The sequence below is a fragment of the Pseudophryne corroboree genome, chromosome 1 (assembly GCF_028390025.1).
Source record: "Pseudophryne corroboree isolate aPseCor3 chromosome 1, aPseCor3.hap2, whole genome shotgun sequence".
Taxonomy (NCBI): domain Eukaryota; kingdom Metazoa; phylum Chordata; class Amphibia; order Anura; family Myobatrachidae; genus Pseudophryne; species Pseudophryne corroboree.
The window spans coordinates 67743622-67763191 of record NC_086444.1 but is presented as its reverse complement, the minus strand read 5'-3'; the positions used below and the strand labels follow the sequence as shown (position 1 = coordinate 67763191).

The following is a 19570-nucleotide window of genomic DNA, read 5'->3' as shown; positions in this document are numbered from 1 at the left end:
CCAGGATTCTTCGCTGGGCGGAAAATCATGTAAGAGCACTGTCAGCAGTGTTCATTCCGGGAGTGGACAACTGGGAAGCAGACTTCCTCAGCAGACACGACCTGCATCCGAGAGAGTGGGGACTTCATCAGGAAGTCTTCGCGCAGGTCGGTGGGAACTGCCCCAGATAGACATGATGGCGTCCCGTCTCAACACAAAGTTAAAAAGGTATTGCGCCAGGTCAAGAGATCCTCAGGCGATAGCTGTGGACGCCTTGGTGACACCGTGGGTGTTTTGGACGGTCTGTGTTTCCTCCTCTTCCTCTTATACCCAAGGTGTTGAGAATAATAAGACAAAGAATAGTGAGAACAATCTTCATTGTTCCAGATTGGCCACGAAGGACTTGGTATCCGGATCTACAGTAATTGCTCACAGAAGATCCGTGGCCTCTTCCTCTAAGGCAGGACCTGCTGCAGCAGGGGCCCTGTCTGTTCCAAGACTTACCGCGGCTGCGTTTGACGGCATGGCGGTTGAACGCCGGATTCTAGCGGACAAAGGTATTCCGGATGAGGTCATTCCTACGCTAATAAAGGCTAGGAAGGACGTGACATCAAAACATTATCACCGAATATGGAGAAAATATGTTTCTTGGTGTGAGGCAAGGAATGCTCCTACGGAGGAATTCCATCTGGGTCGTCTCCTTCACTTCCTGCAAACTGGAGTGAATTTGGGCCTAAAATTAGGCACCATAAAAGTTCAGATTTCGGCCTTATCCATTTTCTTTCAAAAGGAATTGGCCTCTCTACCGGAAGTACAGACTTTTGTAAAGGGAGTACTGCATATTCAGCCTCCTTTTGTGCCTCCGGTGGCGCCTTGGGACCTTAACGTGGTGTTAAGTTTCCTTAAGTCACATTGGTTTGAACCACTCAAAACGGTGGAGTTAAAATATCTCACTTGGAAGGTGGTCATGTTGTTAGCCTTGGCTTCGGCTAGGCGAGTTTCGGAATTGGCGGCTTAATCACATAAAAGCCCCTATCTGGTTTTCCATATGGATAGAGCGGAGTTGCGGACCCGTCCTCAATTCCTACCTAAGGTGGTCTCATCCTTTCATATGAACCAACCTATTGTCGTGCCTGTGGCTACACGTGCCTTGGAGGATTCAGAGTTCCCTGGATGTGGTCAGGGCTTTGAAAATTTACGTGGCCAGAATGGCTAGGATCAGAAAAACAGAAGCACTGTTTGTCCTGTATGCAGCCAACAAGGTTGGCGGCCCTGCTTCAAAGCAGACCATTGCTCGCTGGATCTGTATCACGATCCAGCAAGCACATTCTACGGCAGGATTGCCGTTACCAAAAGGCCCATTCCACTAGGAAGGTGGGCTCGTCTTGGGCGGCTGCCCGAGGGGTCTCGGCACTACAGCTATGCCGAGCTGCTACTTGGTCGGGGTCAAACACCTTTGCAAAGTTTTATAAGTTTGATACCCTGGCTGAGGAGGACCTCATGTTTGCTCAATCGGTGCTGCAGAGTCATCCGCACTCTCCCGCCCGTTTGGGAGCTTTGGTATAATCCTCATGGTCCTTACGGAGTCCCAGCATCCTCTAGGACGTTAGAGAAAATAAGATTTTAAACCTACCGGTAAATCTTTTTCTCGTAGTCCGTAGAGGATGCTGGGCGCCCGTCCCAAGTGCGGACTACTTCTGCAAGACTTGTATATAGTTATTGCTTAAATAAGGGTTATGTTCTAGTTTCATCGGATTTGGACCGAAACTATGTTGTTTTTCATACTGTTAACTGGTTAGTTTAACACAAGTTATACGGTGTGATTGGTGTGGCTGGTATGAATCTTGCCCTTGGATTAACTAAAATCCTTTCCTCGTACTGTTCATCTCCTCTGGGCACAGTATCAAACTGAGGTCTGGAGGAGGGGCATAAAGGGAGGAGCCAGTGCACACCCATAGTCAAAGTCTTTCTTAAAGTGCCCATGTCTCCTGTGGAGCCAGTCTATCCCCATGGTCCTTACGGAGTCCCAGCATCCTCTACGGACTACGAGAAAAAGATTTAGCGGTAGGTTTAAAATCTTATTTTTTCCAAAGAGAACGATAGGCGGAGCTCACTAATGATTTATGAATTGTGGGGGATACCGACGCTGGAATCCTGACAACTGGAAATGCCGGCAGCCAGAATACCGGCCAAACAGAACTATTCCCACCCCTGTGTGTCCACGACACCCATAGAGTGGGAATAGAACCTGTGGCGAGCGCAGCAAGGGGACTCGTTGCACTTGCCCCGCTACCGGCATACTGTCAGCCGGGATGCCGTTGACGGTATATTGACATTCCGGTAAATCATACCAAACCCAAGAGACCCCAGTCCTTGTAAAATAATTGCTGCTACTGGGTCTCCTGGACAGGAAGGGGAGGGGCATATGGCTGCCCAGTACATAGCACGGAGGAGATTACCTGAGAGGACCAGGAGTGCTGTGTGTGTTATCAGCCATGCTCTGTACACTGCTAGGAAGCAGCAGCCGGGACTTACCACTACAATGTGTAGGCCTGTAACTACAACAGGCTCCTCCTCCGCTTTCCCTCATGTTATGTTGCCACATCTTATGTGTGAATGGTATATGCTAGTTTGCCATTTCCATTCGTCCATCTAATAAAGCGTGGAGGCCCCTACTATACATATGTAAGTTACAAAACTCCGCTCCGTCTTTGGCAGGACTATCACGGTTACGTTTCCGGAGGCACTTGCAGCTGGGTATGTACAGAGGAGGTGTAGTATTGTACACGCAGGCAGTATCTGGTTCAGACGTACGCTGGCTGCTGAGTGACGGCGTCACACATACTGAGTATAGCGTACTGTATTATTATTGTGGGGCAGGACTTCACCTCAGTATTGTCAGTGTCACCCCATCTTTATAATGCTGCATCTCAGTAGCAGGCTCCATGCACTAATATATTACCTGGTTGCATAATCTCCCTCGCTGCTTGTGCTTTCCAATCTCTCTGCTTGTGATCTTTAGAACTGTACTAATTACTTACAGCAAAGTACATGAGATACTACAGGTTTACAAATTAGCGTTGATGTGTGTATTGGCAGCATGTAGTAACATTCTCCGTGTTTCTGCCATCGGTTGTGTGACATGGCTTGTCACACTCCTGTACTAATTATCACTTGGGTGTGATGCAGGAGTTTCTTATTCTCCTGCTGCCTTTTATATGGGTAGAGGTATACAGTATAGGAGGAGTATCCATATACAAAGTAACAGGCCGGTTACTAGCCGCACAGTGTCAGTTCTCCGTGTGTGCGTGTCACTTCATTGCCACGTCTTATTTATTTAGAGATCAATGAAACCTGTCCAGGAGGTAAAAACAGAACAGCCGGCACACAACCCAGCCAATACATATAGTTCTGTATGTACATGTTTAAGTTCTCTGTGTAACCGAATGCCTCTTGCCTACGCAAATATTACAGAGGCTTACAGCAGCCATGTCTGTAACTCATTCCTTACAGAAATAGGCCATAGTCTTGTGCTAAAGTCAGTGGAAGAATACACATCCGTATTAGATTGCCACGGGTGGGAACGGAGTGCAGGAGCCTATAGGAGCACACTGGGAACGGGCTGACTACTTTATTTTCCCTGCAAACTCTTTAAAAGTTTTCCGTGTTAGACAGTTGTGTGGCGTCTCTTTATGGAATTGGAGCTTGCATTGTGTATGACATCGGGGTCAATTCTATTCAGCGACAGTTGAAAAGCGCTGGGAGTTAGCTCCCGGCACTATTCAATACAGCGCCAAGTGACACCAATTGTCGGGAATTCTTCTCTCACCCCCGGGGGATGAGAGAAGAAAACCGACAAAAGTGCTGCTGCGAGGCTGATTCTGTCGGGAAACGGCATCGCGGCGGGGAGTTAAGTCGGAGAATGCCCGTTCTCCCGACAATTCAACCTGTTAAGTCGGCGAGAGTTAACATGAGCTGAATTGAATAGCGACGGGAGCTAACTCCCGGCGCTATTCAACTGTCGCTGAATAGAATTGACCCCAGTGTTAGGTGGTATCGACCACACAATACAGCAATAAGTGTTCTGTTTGTGTCCTGTTTTCCATGACACTCTTCTACGGGGTTCTTCAGGGCTGCAGAAACCCCAATCCCTTAACACCTGCATTACTCCCTTAATGGAGGTCGGCAATTTTATATCAAACATGACTGGAGTGGGAACACAGTTTTATATACATATTGTTTGTGTCTTGTTCACAGTTGTGTGAGCAGCTTGTGTATAGGCTGGGTATACTGCAAGTGCAAGGTGATAACGCAGCAGCCAATCATTCCGGATTTGAAAATTGACAGGAGCTGATTGGCTGGTGCGTTATCACCTTTCACTTATCACCGCTTTATCACTTCTCCAGGCTCAATGCACCTGCCCCCATGTACCTAATAGGGGTCGATTCAATTCACTGACAGTTGAATAGAGCAGGGAATTAGCTCCCGGCGCTATTCAATTCAGCTCCAGTTAAGTCGGTGATGACCCGTTCTCGCCGACTTAGGTTGAATTGTCGGGAGAACGGGCATTCTCCGACTTAACTCCCCGGCGCGATGCTGATTCCCGACAGAATCAGCCTCGCGCCGGCAGCACTTTTGACGGGTTTCTTCTCTCATCCCCCGGGGGTGAGAGAAGAATTCCCGACCATTGGGGGTCACTTGTCGCTGTATTGAATAGCGTCGGGAGCTAACTCCCGGCGCTATTCATCTGTCAGTGAATTGAATTGACCCCATACAGTTTATGCCCAGGTTATGACAGAGTTAGGCAACCTGAGCCCAGCCCCAGTGGAACTGCACATGACTAGCATGCATTGCCACAGTTTTACCATTAGAGCATACTAAAACTGTGGCAGGGCATGCTTGGATGTGTAGTTCAACAGCAGTTGGAGGGCTGCATGTTGAACGCCCATGCCCTATTGCAATCGTGTATTAGAAAACTAATCCATGATCTCCACAGTTATATTTATGGGCGTCCCATCTAACTTTTTGTACATGCCGCCCGGCGTGATCCTGCTCAAGGAGTCGGATGGCCAGGATCAGAGTTATGCTGCGCTTTGGACAGTAGCAGAGATTTACCCCCCCAATTATCTGACATTGCTGCGTAAAAGCATGGGAACGCGCAGTGCTAAGATAAATTAGCATCTTCGGCAGCTCAGTGACTTCCGTCCCTAACAGGAGGTGGGCTGTGTATTGTACAGCGGCGTGCCCCTGAGCGCCACACCCTGACTCATGGATCCGGATAGGTTACCTGTATCACATGACAAAGCAACACATGTGACTCGTCTAGAGGAATGCTGAGGCTTTACTGTTGTCATGGGTTATATGGCTTAACATGATCCCCCGCTACCCATTGTTCTGCGGATTTGGAGGTGCTCCGGCTGTCATGCGCGCCTTCTGATTCTTCAAAAGATTTCCCAGGGAAACAGCGTCTGCAGTAGCCCACTGGTGAAGCCGTTCTATTGGGAGAAGAGCAAGAGAGAATGCATTGTTATTTTGGAAACTTGCTGTTAAGTCTGGCATCCAATTAGCTGTGGTAATTTATCGCAGCTAATGAATCGGCCCAGGGCTATCCAGTTAGCCCCGATACGTAGCACTTATTGAGTATTATTCTTTGGGTACCTCAAAACATTATCCCCATATCGGCCGAAAACGGGTCATTTGCAGCATGATAAAAACGGGTTATAATTGAATAGCCCAGTAATACACAGGCTATTTTAGCCTGTTTTTGCCGTGTGGTAAATTACACACTGACAGATTTGGTATCCGTTCACATGGTCGATAGTCAGGTCGACCACTATTGGTCGACATGGACATGGTCGACATGGACACATGGTTGACACATGAGAAGGTCGACGTGAGTTTTTTTGTTTTTGTTTTTTTTTTAGTTTTTTTTTTCTTTTGGGGAACTTTCCATACTTTACGATCCACGTGGACTACGATTGGAACGGTAATCTATGCCGAGCGGTAGCGGAGCTAAGGCACCATGCCCGAAGCATGGCGAGCGAAGCGGTGCACTAATTGGGGTTCCCAGTCACTTTACGCAAAAAACGACACAAAAAACAACAACTCGTGTCGGCCTTTCATGTGTCGGCGTCGACCAATAGTGGTCGACCATAACATGTTCGATCATTCATACCGGAACCGACAGATTTATCTGTCTCATCTGTCTTGTGAGAACAATAATCTGGCAATGTATGGAAGCAAATGACAATCAACCATTGGCTCCCAAGCACTTGAAAACGGAAATGATCATTCAGACAAATTGGTTAAATCTGTTTGAATTAACGAGTTTATCCAAACCATCATTTGTGACCATTTTCCAGCATTTGGGAGCAAATGGTTGATTATAAAATATTGATGTTACAGTAGTGCGCTGTTAACAGACAGTATTTTGCAGCAGAAGAACACACAAAGAGTAATCACCCAATACTCCAAAGAGACAAACAAAAAAGAAAGGGAGTGTGTTCAATATCCGCGCACAACTGTTTGAAACATGTATACCCTTCACCTTATTACAAACAGAGTCACAAATGAATATACTGAGCTTTGAATGTCAGTCCGACTCCTTTTGCCAAGTTGTTCACAAAGGTGAATTTTGGAAGTTCATTCAATTCCAAATGATAGCGGTTCTGCAAAAATGTGTTCCAAACCAGTGCTTGATAGCAGCGGAATGGGAGCCACAAGAAATAAAAACAATAATAGTGCAGGAGTAAAAACAAAGCTGATGTTTTAATAACAAGTTGCACTTACAGAAATATAGAATTAAAATCACATATAAGGGACCCAGTGGCACACAGGAACACAGCACAGCAGCTCACGGATATCCACAGATGGTCTCCAAAGGGTAACGACTGCCTCAAAACCGGAATTTGAAGTCGTGCGGTCCTCGAGATATCGTGCAGCGTCCTCGGGTGTCCACCCAAGGACGCTGCACGATATCTCGAGGACCGCACGACTTCAAATTCCGGTTTTGAGGCAGTCGTTACCCTTTGGAGACCATCTGTGGATATCCGTGAGCTGCTGTGCTGTGTTCCTGTGTGCCACTGGGTCCCTTATATGTGATTTTAATTCTATATTTCTGTAAGTGCAACTTGTTATTAAAACATCAGCTTTGTTTTTTTTTGTTTTTTAATCAATAGTTTTTATTTATTTTTAAACAGTAACATTCCCAGCCGGGTATGGCAGCACACATACTCTCCAATTTAAGTATGAGTCGACTGAACAAAATATCAAACAGAAATATTACGATACATTAACAGTGCAGCCTTGTTTACAATGTCATAATCATGTACTGCCGAATCCGGCCGAAAACAAAAATAGAGCTAAAATCTAACAGATAGAGAGAAAAGATAGAGTAGAGCAAGAAAAAAGACATCACATTGAGACACATAGGGGGTAACAAAGACACGGGATAAGTTCCACGGATGGGAACGTTCCAAACGCATCTGATCATATATCTATCTTAATTAACAGTGATACATACTGATTATAGCAGTAATACTCAGGCATCCTCTGATTGTGGGGAGTGTAGCTGCGACAAGTCTATAGGATTGGTAATAACCATAGGGAGCCCTGTCCGTTCCCGAAATATTTTCCACTTCAGCCAATAATTCAGTACTGAGGGTGGTAAGGGCGTATCGTAACCTCCCGATGTTTCAAATAGATAGTGTTTATGTGTGCTGTTAACAATGGCTTGGAGCGTGGGTACCCTTGGTGTTTTCCAAAGCTGTCCAATTGCAGCCTTTGTAGATATGAGAATATGGCCAGCTATATATCTATCACAGCGCATAAGGTCGGGTGAGGAATAATGGAATAGGGCGAACATGGGGGTCATAGGGACCCCAAACCCCAACACTTCCCGGAGAAGAGAGAACACTTCAGTCCACATCGCCCCCAAAACAGGGCATTCCCAGAAAACGTGTAGGATGTTACCCACGTGGCCGCAGTTCCTCCAGCATAACCGGGAAATCGAAGGCCAAATGGTATGAAGTCGCTGTGGAGTGAAGTACGCCCTTTGGCACAGTTTGAAGTACATCTCAGAGTGCTGCAGGCATCTTGAGATCCCAAAGCACCCTGAGGAGATGAAGTCCCACTCCTCCTCCCGCAGATCAATGGAGAGATCCCTCTCCCACTTCAGCTGTGAAGGAAACTTACCCCTTTTAGTGAGGAGGGTTATGTACTGGTACCATTTTGATATCCCACCCCTATGGTCCGGAGAAGACAGCCGGAGGCGGAGGGAGGCCAGGAGGGGGACAGGTGCCACCCCCTCTTTCCCACAAGACTGCAGCCAGTGTCGAACCTGCAAGTATTTGAAGAAGTCTTGTCTTGGGATACCCAAATTACTTAATAACTTAGAAAAGGGCACCAACCCTCCCTCTGAGTATAGGTCTCCTAGATGCACGGATCCAATTTTCCAATCCTAGGTTGGGTATGAGATTAGCAATTGTCTTGATTTCTAAATCAGCCGCAGGCAATACAATTTTCGGATCCGACGCAGCAACCTTATGCCAGAGCTTCAGAGTGCATCTAACCGATTCCCCTGGGCCTAGTCGCTTAGGAACGCTTTGGGCAGGGAGCAGAAACAAGTCTCTCAAGTCGATCGAACCCATGAAGGACCTTTCTATAAGGACCCATGGTTTGGTTCGACTTGCACAGCCCCAATCTCGAGCCTGGCTGAGAAGGGACGCGGTTTGGTACGCCTCCAAGTTAGGGTATGCCACCCCCCCGACCATTTTAGGCAACATTAGGACCTGTCTAGCTATGCGGGGCCTCGCCCCTTTCCATATATACTGCGAGATAATCTTATTAGCTTTCACCAGGAGAGGTCTGGGGACGCTACGAGGTATAGCTCGGAACAAATAAAGAAGTTTAGGGAGTAGTATCATCTTGGTCGCGGAAATTCTTCCTAGCCAAGATATTTCATGAAGGGACCATTCTTTTATTAATTTTCCGAAGGCGCTAAGAAGGGGTACATAATTACAGTCATACAGGTCTCCGTCTAGGGAGAGGTGAATACCCAAGTACTTAATGGATCTAACCTGCCAAGCATAACGGTATAGATCTTTAAGTCGGGTCACAGTTCGTGGTGGTATGTGAAGCGGTAGGGCCTCCGTCTTGGTAGTATTCAACTTATAATATGAAATATTAGAATATCGGTTCAGCACGTCATGGAGCGCAGCCAATGAGGCTTCAGGGCGGGTTAAGCAGAGCAAGATGTCGTCAGCAAATAAACTGATCTTATGGGTTAAACCCCCAATTTCTGGACCAGTAATCCTTGGTTCAGTCCTAATCATCTCAGCTAGTGGTTCAATGGCCAGCGCAAATATAAGGGGCGACAGGGGACAGCCCTGTCTGGTTCCGTTGGTGATATTGAAAGTCCCTGACAGACAACCGTTAACAAACACCCTTGCAGAGGGGGCAGAGTACAGAGCAAAAACAGAGTCTAAGAACCTCCCGGCGAACCGGTAATTGTCTAAAACAGCTCTCAGATATCCCCAATGAAGTCTATCAAACGCCTTTTCGGCGTCTAAAGAGAGTATAAGGAGGGGTGTTTTATGCGCATCACAATGTTCGAGAATATTAAACACCCTCCGGGTGTTGTCCGGAGCTTGTCTACCCGGGACAAAGCCCACCTGGTCAGCCGCTATGAGGGAAGGAAGCAGAGGGGAAAGACGATTGGCAATTAATTTTGCAAATAGCTTAACATCTGTGTTCAACAAGGCTATAGGACGGTAATTTTGTACTGCTGTGGGGGGTTTGCCAGGTTTCGGAATAGCAACTATCTGTGCCTCCAGCATTTCTTTGGGAAACTTTCCCACATCCGATGCCTCGTTGAAAACAGACAGCAGTAGGGGAGCCAATTCATTCTTGTATACTTTATAGAAATTGGAGGTGAAGCCATCAGGGCCCGGGGCTTTGTCCTTCGGGAGACCAGAGACAGCTGTGTTTAGTTCTTCTAATGTCCAAGGGGCGCTAAGGAACAAGCTAGTCGCGGAGTCTACCGTTGGGAGGGATATTTCTTTCAAGAATGACTGAATATCAACCTCTCTGGGTTGGGGGGTGGAGGGGTCAGACCTTAAGTTATATAACTGAGAGTAATACTCTGCAAAGGTGTTTGCTATAGCATAGGGGTCAGATACCCTAGATCCAGACGCAGAGCAGACATAATGTATCCTGGCTCTAGCTCGTTTAGACTGTAACTTCCGGGCCAAAAGGCGTCCCGCTTTATTACCTAGTGCATAGAACCTCTGATTTAATCTAGTAATATTGCGCTGCACCTCCCTAAGTGAAAAAGTGTTCACTTTTTCCCGGGCGGCTAATAAGAGCCTATAAGTGGTCTTATTGAGCGGGTTCGCTTTATGTAATGTTTCCAATCTGGCAGCTTCCCTTTCAGCAGACAGGCGTTCCGCCTGTTGGGTTCGTTTAAGTCTGGCAGCAGTCTGGATGGCTATGCCTCGAATCACCGCTTTGAGAGAACACCAGTTGTTAAAGGTCGAAGTATCTTCTGATTTATTTGTGTCAAGATATATTTGTATAGATTGTCTAATGGTGCTAAGGGCTTCAGGATTGTTGAGCAGGAATCTCCCCAGTCTCCAAGGCCCTGGGGGGATCCCACCTGTCTCCAACCCCCATACTACCAGCACCGGGGAATGGTCAGACCAGGTCATTGGCAATATTTTGATTTCTCTGATAGCCGTTAGAGTCTCTTTTTTTTGTAAGAGCAAGGTCTATCCTAGAGTATGTGCCGTGTACGTGTGAGTAGAAGGAATAATCCCTTTCTGTGGGATGCTTAGTTCTCCATGCATCATATAGGTCGAATTCCCCCAGTAACTGGCGGAGGCTAGGCCTCCCGTCCCGAACGTTTCGACCTCCCAACTTAATACCTCCAGTAGAGCCAGATTTGTCTAATAGGGGGTCGACCACTAAGTTGAAATCCCCCATAATCATAACCGACCCCTTAGTATGTTTCTGTATCAGGGCACAAAGTTTCCTGCAGAAAGTGAGCTGACCAGTATTAGGGGCATAGCAAGATACTAGAGTGACCATAATGTTCTCCAGTGACCCTATCAAGATTAGATATCGACCCTCAGGATCTGCTATTTGGGACTCTAAGGTGAAAGTGCAGCTTGAAGAAAAAAGTATCGCCACTCCAGCTTTTTTTGTGGGGCCATTGGCCATATAGCAAGTAGGGAAACGATTATCTTGAAATTTAGGGGGATCTAATTTTTTGAAGTGGGTTTCTTGGACCGCAACTACATTTGCCTTCAGTTTATAGAAAGAGGACAGCGCTAGTTTCCGTTTCTGTGGGGAATTTAATCCCTTAACATTAAGTGAGACTAACCTGACTATAACCAAGCAGTACAGGAGCCATCAATCGCTGAGTCCATCGTCTAGGAACACATCCCTGGGGAAGACAAGACACATAGGGGAAACAGACTGGGGTAGACAAAAGAGAGTTATAAGAAAAAGAAAAGAAACAGACCCCATAAAGATATGGGGCCGCAGTAAGGCGCCAAAACATCCAGCGCCCCACCCAATGGAATAGAGGGGTTGGTGGCCAACCCCCCCGCAACCTAATAGACGAGGATTATATTTCTTGGTGTAAATACACCCACACGGCCTATCATTCCATAAACCTTAGGGTTTAGTGCCACAAAGACATACAGCGCTAGTCAGCTAAGTAAGTGCTGTTACTATGAGGTTATTAAGTTGAGGATTATTAGGAGAAAGACAGCAAATTAATTCTGTACTGCTCATACATTAAAGTCTACTATAATGCAATGATTAGCAAACATAGTATAACCATGTCTATAGCGTTAGCCGGCTTAAACCTCTCTCGCAACCGTCTCTGCAGTTGATTGTCAAGACCCGGGGCTTCGATCCAGGTAAAGGCACCCATGGCGGATGAGTGTGATCAGTGTACCATTACTTCTCAACCGTCGACCAGTCCTGCTGAAGTCGATGGTCAGGGGAACTGGGCCCAGGATCTCCTCCCAGGTTCCATTTACGAAGGAGCTTCAGGCCCTCATCAGCCGACGAGACGGCTATAGTAGAACCGTCTCTGAAAATCAGCAGGCGAGTGGGGAAGCCCCATCTATAAAGGATACCAGTCTTCCGGAGAATAGTAGTAACCGGTTGGAAGGAGCGTCTTTTATTGAGAGTGTACTGCGACAAGTCCCCATATAGTTGAAGCTTTCCCAAGGCTTCCGCCGTATCAGAGGATGGTCTGGCCGCCTTCAGCAAAGATTCTTTTATATGATAGAAGTGTACCCTCATCAGAACATCTTTAGATGATCCCTCTGGGGCGCCTCGTGCTTTAGGGATTCGATGAACTCGATCCAACAAGAGATCTGAGGAGCTGGCAGTGGGCAACAGTTTTTTGAAGATCTCCATAGTGTAATCGTGGAGTCTACTGTTAGAGATCGAGTCGGGGACCCCTCTGAGTTTCAGATTGTTCCTGCGCGAGCGGTCTTCCAAATCCGCTACTTTATCGCGCAAGAAATTCACTTCGCCCTCCAGGGTATCATGGGAGTCTATCAACGAATTGTGTGAGCCGACTACCTCGCCCATCTTAGTTTCCAGTTGATTTGTTCTCTCACCCAGGTCATCGATGGAGCTCTGGCAGGTTTTCAGCATGGCTCTAAACTCAGATGTCACGTCATCCTTAAATTGATGTAGTAAGAGCTTCATACTGCCGATCGTTAAGGCTTCACCATCTTCGAGACGCATTGAAGGGGATGCGCCACTGGGAGGAGGCTCAGAGGGCAAAAGAGAGGACCGCTTGGGCTGAGGAGAGGGGCCCACCCCAGGGGTTTCAGCTTCTGGGGGTTTGTTACGGAAAGAAGAGGGTTTGAAAAAGGCGACTTGATTGACCGTTTTGGAGGCTTTATTCTTCCTCGGAGCCATGGTTTCTGTTGCCACGGAAATTGGACGGATGCGGTACTAGGGTGGCCCGGGTATCTTCAGTTTAGCAGTATAGCGGCCCGGTGTAGGTATGTATTAGCTAAAATGGTTGCGGGGAGGTATTAGGAGGACATTGTAGCGAAGAAATCACATCTCAGTGCCGCACAGGCGGGGTGAGTGCACCAGATCCAGTAGCGATGTACGCCCCTGTCCGGGAGATGTCCGTCGTAAAGATCAGCTCCTTTTCAGGTGTGCAGAAGTGTGCTGTACACAGCAGTAGCAGGGCGAGGGGTGACTCCGCTATCTCCCCGTTGTGAAAGAAGATAGTCTGAGGGAAGGATGTTATTCCGGGAGTTGTCCTAGGGGAGAGTTCCAGTCCCAGCAATGTTACCTCGTACTCCTTCTGTGTCGCCCCTGCAGCCTTTTAATGTTGGGCCTCCATCTCTAGCCTCGGTGCTCAGTTTTACTTGGGAGAAGGTCCCCGGAGGTCGTGCAGGGTTCACTTTCTGCTGCAACTTGGTGCCCACAGCCGTGGGTGACCTCGTGGGGGGTCGCAGACCCTTTAAGTGACCTAAGGCGAGCCGGGTGAGGGGCGGGGAGGAGGATCAGCGTTATTTCCACTGGCCACTCCCGCTCCTGGACCCAGGTGAGCGCTTAAAATGGGTCTCTTGGGGTGTTAGACTGTGTCTGCAGGAGCAGATGACGTTCCCCCGGCAGACAGGGGGGGGGGGGGGGGGGGGCGCGGGTGACTCTGCGGCACGTCCGTCTAACTGTCAGGCGGTTGCTCCGGAGGGGCCTTTCAGCGGTGGTCACTGCGGTCCTTCCTCAGGGCTAGGGCCGCCAGCCGCGTTCTCTCGGAGGCCGCCTGCCGCCTACCTCGCGCTGCCGCCCGCCGCCGAGCGTTCTCTCCTCACCAGCGTCCAAGATGGCCGCCGTCCGGGCTCCGGAGCGCGATGTCCGGCAATCCTCGGTCCCGGGGTAGGTCTGTCGGGCGGGATGGAGTCTCGGGTAGAGAGGACCGCTGTAGCAGCGATGGGAGGGTGTTCGGAGGGCACTGCAGGCGTTCTCGGGGTGGAGGCCCACTCGTCGGGGGATAAACTGAAAATTGAGGCCCCGGCTTCAGGACGAGGAGAAGGCCGCAGTCCGCAGGAGCCAGAAAACCGGCTCCCCGACTCCGCAGCGCTGTCTCCCCGCTTGCACCACCAGGGTAGGGCTTAAGGCTGGTTTTGTAATTTGTGGATTTGTGGAACTGGAGGCTTTTTTAACACTATTTTGTCCCAGATCCCTGGGAGCTCAGATATAGTGCAGCCTGTTCAGTCAGCCTCCAAGCCACGCCCCCATCAGCTTTGTTTTTACTCCTGCACTATTATTGTTTTTATTTCTTGTGGCTCCCATTCCGCTGCTATCAAGCACTGGTTTGGAACACATTTTTGCAGAACCGCTATCATTTGGAATTGAATGAACTTCCAAAAGTCACCTTTGTGAACAACTTGGCAAAAGGAGTCGGACTGACATTCAAAGCTCAGTATATTCATTTGTGACTCTGTTTGTAATAAGGTGAAGGGTATACATGTTTCAAACAGTTGTGCGCGGATATTGAACACACTCCCTTTCTTTTTAGCAAATGGTTGATTGTCATTCGCTCCCATTCATTACCAGATTTGTTTTCTGACCAGACAGATTGGACAGAGAGATCTTTAGGCGTGCACCAAGCTTAAAGGGCCCCATACACTTGTGTGACCTCATGTCGGAGGCGATCACCCCAGCAACCTCCCGGGGGGGCAGGATCACCCAGGATACATCGGATGCTGTCCTTTTGCATCCGATGTATCCTGGGCGATCCCAGCCATGTCCCCAGGTCGGACCAGATTGAATGTGCAGCACATTCAGTCTGTAAGATCCGATCCGATGATCACGGGAACGCGCATCGGATCGGGCCGGAGACACCTCCAAAAATGCCCTATTTCTCCCAATATATCGGTCCGAATGCCCGAATTGGGCTGAAATCGGGCATTGTCGCTCTAGTGTATGGGGCCCTTTTAGTCTGGGTATCTCTAGTTGTGCACTGCTGTTAAGTAGAGAAGCTCCACCTTCCTTAGTAATGGTGGTTTTATTTGATTATAGTAAATAAAAAAAGTGTTAAGGAGGGTACACACGTAGAGATGTATGCTGAACGAGGGAAAAGAAAACCAAAAACACTTCACCCAGCGGTGAAGAACGCGATCTGTCTAGATTTGGCCTGTATGCAGGTCATTCTAGAGTCAGCAATAGCACCGCGCCTCGCTATTGCTGTGGCACCCTACACACGGAGCGATGTGTGCTTCATTTCCAAGATATCTAGTCAGATTGTTTAGAATGTAAGCACACATGGCTACGTGTGTACCCCCCTTTAGACGGGATCCGGTCTGAAGATCGACAGTGTCTAGGTCGACAATGTTTAGGTCGACCACTATAGGTTGACAGTCACTAGGTCGACATGGATGGAAGGTCGACAGGGTTTCTAGGTCGACATGTGCTAGGTCGACAGGTCTAAAGGTCGACATGAGTTTTTCACATTTTTTTTCTTTTTTTGAATTTTTTCATACTTAACGATCCACGTGGACTACGATTGGAACGGTGAAGTGTGCCGAGCGAAGCGGTAGCGGAGCGAAGGCACCATGCCCGAAGCATGGCGAGTGAAGCGGTGCACTAATTTGGGATCCCGGTCACTCTACGAAGAAAACGACACCAAAAACAAACAAAAACCTCATGTCGACCTTTAGACCTGTCAACCTAGCACATGTCGACCTAGAAACCCTGTCGACCTTCCATCCATGTCTACCTATAGTGGTCGACCTAAACATGGTCGACCTAGACACTGTCGATTTGATGAACCACACCCCTTTAGACAGGTTAAATCTTTCTCCTTCCCTTGCTGATGCTCAGTAGTTGGGAGGATGAGATGTTTCATGCTATAGAGGGGGTATTATGATTATAAGTGTATGAGCCACAATTGAGAAATGGGGCATAAAAAGCTTTTGAAGCTTCCATGAAGTTATGATACTGCCTTTTATCAGTGTAATCAGATTTGCCCAGTAATAATGATCCTACGCTAGGACTCTTGTAAGCGAGGCCTGGAGTCACCTTATTGGGCATTGCTGATTATTTGTACTGCCTATAATGATACGGTAAATGTGGGGAAACTAGGATATTTTTAACTTTCCTCTCTTTGTTCCATTATGCAAATGTTTTTAAAAATGTATGTTTTCGTTGGAGCTTTCAGATATTTGTTAAGGTTAATCTGTGCTGGGATATGCTTAATTTGCTTTAGTGGGGTTGGGTACAAATTTGGAGCTGCCACTAGTCCGTATTGTGCCTTTAAGCCTTGGGTTGATAAAAGGTTTTGTGTCCACAGCCCTGCCCAGAAGTTAGGCATCTGCAGTATCTTGATTTTAGGTGTATTGGGTACTTGGCCCCAGTGGCTATTGCTCAGCCCTGCTTTGAGCAATTACACTATAGGTGTCGGAAACTTAGGCAAAATTATTTTATCCAATGCCATCATATTACTGAAAATGAGACATTGGGTGGAATTCAATTATTATATTGTACCTGATCTCACATCTAAAGTGACGGGAGATTGCAGGACGATACTCAATTATCGAGCCCATAACAGTCGGGTTTAGCCGCCCAAACTGACTAAACTAGCTGGCTTTTCGTGCATTTCACCTTGTCACCCCCGGAGGGTGCGAGCTGAAATGCAGGCGCCGGCAGCCATCACACCCGAAATGAGCTACAATTGAATAGCTTCGTTTGGGTGCCATCTAGTGGCTGCCGGAGGAAAAACAATTGAATCTCGCCCAGAGTTTAATGTTTTACTGTGTACATAACTGTACGAACGTATATATTACTTTATTCCAGTGTCCAATACATTGGTCATTTAGAATATCTGTGCTGAAACATTGTCCTTAGACCACAGTTGAAGAGAAATCCATAATCGTCCGGATTCAGTTAGCTGCGGTAATTGGTCTGCCAGGGCTATTCAGTTACAGCCCGCAGGCTGAGGAAGGCTCAAACATAAATCCGCTGTAAGGGCCCTTATCACGGAAACCACAAATACGTTAAGCCGTAGCTCTGTGTACCTAGCTAGGAACCTGTGGGTTAGCAGTAAATATACCACTGTAAATGAATAGCCTTGGGGGTAAAAGCCAGAGACCACCGTCCTTCCCCTGTGTGACAAATGACCGCAGCTAATTGAATCTGGCACATGTGTGACTTGATGTAGCAAAGGCTGGCAAGCGCAGACATGGATAAAGCCTAGTCTGATTGTATACCGTTCCTATGTTAATCATGGTCCATATTCAGTAGTTACAAAGGAAAGCAGCTGGGCCATTGTCGCCTCATATACTGATTTTCTCTATTAGTGTACTGTACCTTGTAAATGGCAGGTAATGACAGTGTATGAAGAGCTGCCCATTACAGAGGATTTGTGTCTTCTCTTCCAGGGCTATACATCCTTCTGGAATGACTGTATTTCCGCTGGCCTACGCGGGTGCATGCTGATTGAGCTGGCGTTCAGAGGACGGATTAACCTGGAGGCTGGTGGAATGAGACGTAAAAGTCTCCTGGCGAGAAAGGTATGAATCCTGCAATTTCAATGTATATATCTGTAGATGCTGCAAAGCCTAATCAGCCCCAACCAGCCGGTCTGCAACAGGTAAATGTTCGCCTGTGTGGCCTCTGACAAATCTACTAGTACCGTTTAGTGGAAGACTGTATGCATTGTTCTGATTCTGCACGGATAGCATTCTGCTACAATGTTTTTGGCTTTACACTTAGGGTGGGCTCTTTGCAGGCATTTAGCCCGGGAGCCATTCAATTACTTTCCGCAATGGCCACTATTTACTTCTATACTGCCTGGGATTTGCCTGTGAGGCTGTGACAGGCGCGATGCAGCTGTATACTTATTCAGCCCATCCGTGTTACCAAATCTTCTGCATACCAGTACAGCTGTGCTCTGGGAACATCACATCACACCACACAGCCTAGGATGATCCCCTTTTGAAACTGTTAGCTCATTCCAGCAAGCCATTTCGTTAGCAAAATGATCTAATCTGTGGACTCCCCGCTCCCCCCCCCCCCTCCCATCACTACGCTTATCGTGGTGGGGGATCCAATCACGTGTCCACATAGTGTACATTCCACATTGATGGATGATTTTTAAACCTGTTATGTGACGGCGCTTCTTTGTAACTCCATTGGGCCTCATCTTGGGGCACCATGTTATTGGGAGGAGGATGGTGAACTTTTACAGTACACCGAGCTCAGAGGGGCTTTCCAGAGACACTCTGCTCATTACAGTATGTGCCTGGTTCCCATGGTAGTCTGACACTGATGCATTCAAAATCATTCATAGTGGCCTGAAGAAACCAAGAAATTAGTAAATGCCATCATTGTTTTTAGATCCTGTCAGCAATTTTTTATTTCTCTAAATTCCTAGAGGATGCTGGGGACTCCGTAAGGACCATGGGGAATAGACGGGCTCCGCAGGAGATAGGGCACTTTAAGAAAGCTTTGGATTCTGGGTGTGCACTGGCTCCTCCCTCTATGTCCCTCCTCCAGACCTCAGTTTTACACTGTGCCCAGAGCGAGATGGGTGCACTGCAGGGAGCTCCCTGAGTTCTCTGCCTAGAAAGCATTTTTGTTTGGATTTTTTCTACATTTTTACAGGGAGCACTGCTGGCAACAGGCTCCCTGCATCGAGGGACTGAGGAGAGAGGGGCAGACCTTCTTAAATGATAGGCTCTGCTTCCTCGGCTACTGGACACCATTAGCTCCAGAGGGGGTGAACACAGGTTCTTACTGGGCGTCCACCCCCAGAGCCGCGCCGCCGTTCTCCTCACAGAGCCAGAAGAAACGAAGTCAGAAGACGTCTCAGGCAGCAGAAGCCTTCAGAGCTTCACTGAGGTAACGCACAGCACTGCAGCTGTGCGTCATTGCTCCCATACACCTCACATACTCCTGTCACTGTATGGGTGCAGGGCGCAGGGGGGGCGCCCTGGGCAGCAATATAACACCTCTCTTATGGCAAAAGACAATATACATGTACAGGTGGGCACTGTACATGTATATAAAAGAGCCCCCGCCATTTTTCAATAACTTTGAGCGGGACAGAAGCCCGCCGCCGAGGGGGCGGGGCTTCTCCCTCAGCACTCACCAGCGCCATTTTTCCCTCCACAGAACGCTGAGAGGAAGCTCCCCGGACTCTCCCCTGCTTACACACGGTGAAGGGGTGTTTAAAAGAGGGGGGGGCACATAATTGGCGGATAAGATATTATACAGCGCTGCTGGGGAAAAACATTTTGTGTTGGTCTCCAGGGTCATTGCGCTGGGGTGTGTGCTGGCATACTCTCTCTCTGTCTCTCCAAAGGGCCTTAAAGGGGATACTGTCTTCAGAAAAGAGTTTCCCTGTGTGTGTGAAGTGTGTCGGTACGTGTGTGTCGACATGTTAGACGAGGAAGGCTCGCTTAATGTGGAGGGGAAGTGTTTGAAGGTCAGGTCGCCGTCGGCAACGCCGACACCGGACTGGGTGGATATGCTGAATATCTTAAATGCAAATGTGAATCTCCTGCATAAAAGGTTAGACAAGGCTGAGGCTAGGGATCAGTCAGGT

At 48.0% G+C, this 19570-nt stretch overlaps 1 protein-coding gene across 1 annotated transcript in view; it reads left to right on the top strand.

The window, feature by feature from the left end:
• GOLPH3 (golgi phosphoprotein 3) overlaps positions 1-19570 on the top strand; it is a 32693-nt gene that overhangs the window by 7186 nt on the left and 5937 nt on the right. The window contains exon 2 of the mRNA XM_063960379.1: positions 17403-17534. Within this exon, the coding sequence (XP_063816449.1) occupies positions 17403-17534 (132 nt within the window). The remainder of the gene's footprint in view (positions 1-17402; positions 17535-19570) is intronic.